We start from the raw sequence: 5,284 nt of genomic DNA, 5'->3' as shown, positions 1-5,284 counted from the left end.
ATTTTGGGATATTTGTTATAATGGCGAAGACAAGGTCACTTTAAATTAGTATTTATAATGTCTGGGTCATGGAATTGAGTTGCGACCATACATCAAATGAGGCATGCATTCATTGGCCCGCGGTCGTGCACCACATTTGGTGCAATGCAAGCCCCTCAAAAGGCACCTCCTCGCTCCTCCTACTCCTCCTAGGCATTGGCATTAGCAATTCAGCATTAGCAACAGTGACGGCCTATTAATCCATCGTCATCCCTTCTTGTCTTGTCTCCCTCGCCTCGCAATTGCAATTTGCAACTTGCAATACCAACAGCAACACCACCATCACCTCCGATTCCGACTACTCCGATCCTCCCCCACACCACCTTGGTCCGTTCATGCTGTCCACTCCAGCACTGCTCTTCTCATGATAAGCTTGCTGCCGCCCATGTCCGAGCTCCAGGACGACGGCGCCGGCGGAAATGTCCAAGACGAAGCCGCCGCCTCCGCCTCGCCGGTCAAGCGCCACCGAAGGTCGCCGGCGCTGGAGCCCACCTCCGTGCTCTACAACCGCAGCCCCAGCCCGCCCACGTCCTCCTCCCTGGCCTCATCCTCCGCGCCCGAGCCGCCGCCCATCAGCGCCGAGGACTGGGAGGCCGTCCTCTCCGGCGGCGACATGGCCGCGCCACCAGCCGCCGAGCGGTCTCAAGACACCTCTTTCCTCCGCTGGATCATGGACGCCGACGCCCAAGTCGACGCCTTTGATCCCTTCCTGCCTCCGCCGCCTTGCCAAGAGACCGCCGCCATCGAGGCCTTCTTGCCGCCGCAGCTCCAGCTACCCGTGGCCGAGGAGGACCTTGAGTCAGGGGCGGCGGCGGTGGACGAGCTCCTCGAGGCGGCACGCCGCGCCGACGCCGGGGACTCCACTGGCTCGCGCGAGATATTGGCGCGGCTCAATGACCGGCTCCCCTCGCCGCCGACGGCGCCGGGGCACCCGCACCCTCCTCTCCTCCGCGCCGCCGCTCACCTCCGGGACGCGCTCCTGCGCCTCCTCGTCACGACCGCGCCAGCCGCGGGCCTCCCGCCCGGCTCCTCCGTCTCGACCCCGCTCGACGTCGCGCTCAAGGTCGCCGCGCACAGGGCACTGGCGGACGCGTCGCCGACCGTCCAGTTCGCCAGCTTCACGTCCACGCAGGCGCTCCTCGACGCGCTCGGCGCCGCGCGCCGCGTGCACGTCGTCGACTTGGACGTCGGCTTCGGCGGTCGGTGGGCGCCGCTCATGCAGGAGCTCGCACTCCAGTGGCGCCAAGCGCCCGTCTCGCCGCTGCCGCTGCCGCCGCCGTCCTTGAAAGTGACGGCATTGGTGTCGCAGGGGTCAGCGCACCCCTTGGAGCTCCACCTCACGCACGAGGGCCTGACGCGCTTCGCCGCCGACCTCGGTATCTCGTTCGAGTTCAACGCCGTCGCGTTCGACCCCTCTGACCCGTTGCCCCCCACGGGGTTGTCCGTCGCGCCCGGCGAGACCGTCGCCGTTCACCTCCCCATCGGCTCCGGGACTCCGTTGCCGACGACTCTCCGCGTCGTGAAGCAGCTCCGGGCCGCCGTCGTGGTGTGCGTCGACCACGGATGCCACCGCGGCGACTTTCCGCTGTCGCATCACGCGCTCAACGTCGTGCGCTCCAGCGCGGCGTTCCTCGAGTCGCTGGACGCGGCCGGCGCGCCGGCGGACGCGATGGCGAGGCTGGAGCAGTACGTCCTGCGTCCCAGGGTGGAGCGCCTGTTGCTAGGCGACAGGATGCCTCCGTGGCAGACCATGCTTGCCTCCGCCGGATTCGCGCCGGTGCAGCTCAGCAACGCCGCTGAGGCGCAGGCCGAGTGCCTTGTCAGGCGCACGCCCACGCCGGGCTTCCATGTGGAGAAGCGGCAAGCGGCACTTGCACTGCGGTGGCAGGAATCGGAGCTGGTGACGGTGTCGGCGTGGCGGTGTGAAGATGAACTACTGATTCCGGCACTGGCACAGTTCCCGTAAAGATTGAGGTATGTTCCTTTGCTGAAAAGCCACGACTAAAAGTGCTGGTCGTTAATTTTTATTGAAATAGTATGGTTTATAAGACAAGCGGACAAGGCATGAATCTTTTTCTTTTCTCGTGCTGTAAAATTAGCTAACTTACTGTTGTCAAGCTGTTTATTTTATAATTTTAATTCTGATGATATATAGCAATTAGCAATTGAACTGGGATGTAACCGTTAATATCTATTGTCATGTCACCTCCAAGACAAGTTTGTACAAACAGGACGACTAGCGCCTCGACATCCGGTCAGAGGCCCGCATTCGGACGCCTGTGCTGCAGTTTCCTCGCTCGCAAAAAAAAGCACGCCCCTGCCTGTGCTTGGGCTTCACGTGCCCATGCGGGGCCGTGCCACCAGACCGCGTGCGGGGACCTCTCGCGTCCCCTCCGCTTCTCACACGCATCGCAATATGTGTAAGACCCGATCTACTTTGAAACATCCAAATACAACAATTGCAACATATGTACGAAGATAAGTGAAACACTTGAAACATGCTTCCGAAACACTTGCAAAAACACTTGAAAGCCATTATAAACATAAGCAAATATCTAAATAAAACACTTGCAGCATATGTGTGAAACGTATGCAACATCTAGATAAACACACTTGCAACAATACGTCCAAAAACACGAATGAAACAGTGGGAACAGACCTTTGCAACATACGTGTACAACCATTGCAACATATGCAACATTCTGATATACTTTTGCAACATTCATCTGAAACAATTACAACATACCTCTAAAACATCCAAAACACTTGAAACATACGCACATGCATTTTCAGCACATCGTAACATCCCCTTGCTGCGAAATGGAGGCTCGCCGACGTGTGGAGCTCACCGGAGGCAGCCACGCCGTCGCCACTATCGACCAGATGGACTCCGCCTACTACGAGGCCGATGGGGACCCCTTCGTGTCCACTGGTATCGTGGATCTCTCGCCGCATCGTGGATCTGGTGGAAGGAGCAGTAAGGCAGAGTGGGGCAGAGGCGCGCAATGCGGGCGAGCGGCCACCCACCGAGGGGCTGTGCCACACAGCTAGGGCACCGTCGGGCCGGCCGTGCACAGCGCACGGAGGTGGCCGCGCTTTGGGCCACGTCGGAAGAGAGGGAGAGAGAGAGAGGGGGTGGGGAGGCTGGGGCGGAGACGCGGACGTCACGGAGCTAGCGGCGTCGACCGGCGGGGGTGGGACCGACGGTGTCACCTGCGTGGCCACGGGTACAGAGCGAAGGGCGCATCGATGGATTCTTTTTTTTTGTGATGCGGACGAGCAACAAGTGCGGGTTGGTCCGTCCCTTCGGACGGACGCCTTGGTCTAATCATTACAGTTGTACAAAAGTAATTGATCATCAGATTGTAAGATCTCTCTCTCCTCTCCTCTCCTTTAGGGTTTGTAAACATAGTCCATTGTCTCGTGTAATGTACAACAAACCTGTGCAATAGATATGATTGTGACGTGCCTTCACCAATCCATTGTATTTTTCACCGTCAGGTTTATATATGCATATATAGTGCGTTCCTTAATTGCTACATACAGTAGGAAAATTTTTGTTTAGCCCATGCAACGGCGGTGCATATACAAACATTTTTTTATAAAAAAAGATGCTACTTATATATTTTCTTTCATCTAAATTGCATGATGCAGCTATATAAGGGGTCGTTTTGTTTTCCGAGTTAGGGTCGTTGAGATGGCATGGAAATGATGAAGTTGCGGAACACATATACATGCATGCATGCACCCGTACCTACCAGTGAACAACACGGCCGGGGATGTGGTTTCTGTTTGTGCGTCCTCATCATCTGTGATATGACAGTTTGATACCGACCTTGGATTATATGAGCAATTTTCGTCCCCTGTCGTCAGTACCTATTTGAGGAACAATTGGAAGCCACAGATTTGCAGTGACAACTTGCTTGTTGGACGACTGTCAAAATAATGAGGTGGTCACTCGTACATCACGCATGTAGCTAGCTGCTAGTCATTTGCCCATGCAATTAGTTGCTAGGTCCATTAATTGTTAGGACTACTCTCGCGTTAGTTGGGCATGCAAGTGGTACATAATCTGCATTTCAGATCTATTTCAGCACGTTCGCTTGCTCGTATCTGACTTATAAGCCATGACTTATCAGCCAACGAACAGTATTTTACTACTACAGAATCGATTTTTAGGGGCGGCTCGTAACCCTTTGTAGGGGCGGTTTAGCCAGCCGCCCCTACCGAACCGTCTCTACAAATCATGTATTTGTAGAGCGCGGTTCCTAGGCCGCCCCTACAAATCGATTTATAGGGGCGGCTGTAGTGCCAGCCGCCTCTACAAATCGATTTGTAGGGGCGGCTGTAGTACCAGCCGCCCCTACAAATAGCTGTTTGTAGTGGCGGTTCAATCTAGAACCGCCCCTATAGTACGTTTTCCCGCAAAAAAATTCAAATTTACAATTTAAAATCGCGTTGTCGAACGCCCCGCGATCAACGTTCCGAACCGCGTTCGTGTTGCCGAACGCCCCGCGACCACGACTACAAGCACAAGAATATTATATAAACTACAATTACAAGTCCAATTCACAAGAATATATACAATCCATCATTAAATATACAAATTCCATACACATTGTTATCAACGTCCTAGAGCTAGCCTTTCAGTCTCACGAAGGTGTTGTACTGAGGATTTGTACCTAATTCAGACTCTCGGTCATGGTAGGCGCCTTTGACGTGTACAATCTGGTCCAATATGAAGTTGCAAAGGTTGCCGACGAGCTCTAAGAGTTGGTCATCCTTGTATGGGTCTCTTTTCATTCCTTTCTCTTCTCTCCACTACAAGAGAACAAGTTTTGGTTTAGTATTTTATACCATGTACGAAGTTTTTATACTACGGGTGAAGAGGTTCAAACTTACCCTTAAGGGGTGTCTCCTGTGGGCACCGGTGTTACTCATCATAGAATATATATAGTATCCACAATGTACATTCACAGGCTTCTGCTTGGGGCACTGTGTGTTTTGCATATGAAAATGTTAAGTAATGCTTTTGACAGCCATGTAACAGAGTACTGAAGAAGTAAGTTACACTTACCATACATAGTGTTTTTATAGCCAGCTTTTCCTTCCTTGCTGGATCATGCCTTTCGTAATGATTAGTGACATAGAACCTAAATGCCATGTTTAAATTATTTTAGCAAATACAACTTATTAGTATCCAAAAGTGAACGTTACAAGTACGTATACAAATATATAAGCTAAT

At 53.4% G+C, this 5,284-nt stretch overlaps 1 protein-coding gene across 1 annotated transcript; it reads left to right on the top strand.

Annotated features, from left to right (window-relative positions):
- The first annotated feature begins 216 nt into the window (after window positions 1-216).
- LOC136529550 (scarecrow-like protein 6) lies at window positions 217-2,248 on the top strand. Its single transcript, XM_066522629.1, has one exon. The coding sequence runs from the start codon at window positions 404-406 to the stop codon at window positions 2,003-2,005; it is 1,602 nt and encodes a 533-aa protein (XP_066378726.1). The 5' UTR covers window positions 217-403; the 3' UTR covers window positions 2,006-2,248.
- The last annotated feature ends 3,036 nt before the right edge of the window (window positions 2,249-5,284 follow it).

This window comes from Miscanthus floridulus, chromosome 19 (assembly GCF_019320115.1).
Source record: "Miscanthus floridulus cultivar M001 chromosome 19, ASM1932011v1, whole genome shotgun sequence".
Lineage (NCBI taxonomy): Eukaryota > Viridiplantae > Streptophyta > Magnoliopsida > Poales > Poaceae > Miscanthus > Miscanthus floridulus.
This window is presented reverse-complemented; position numbering and strand designations above follow the sequence as displayed.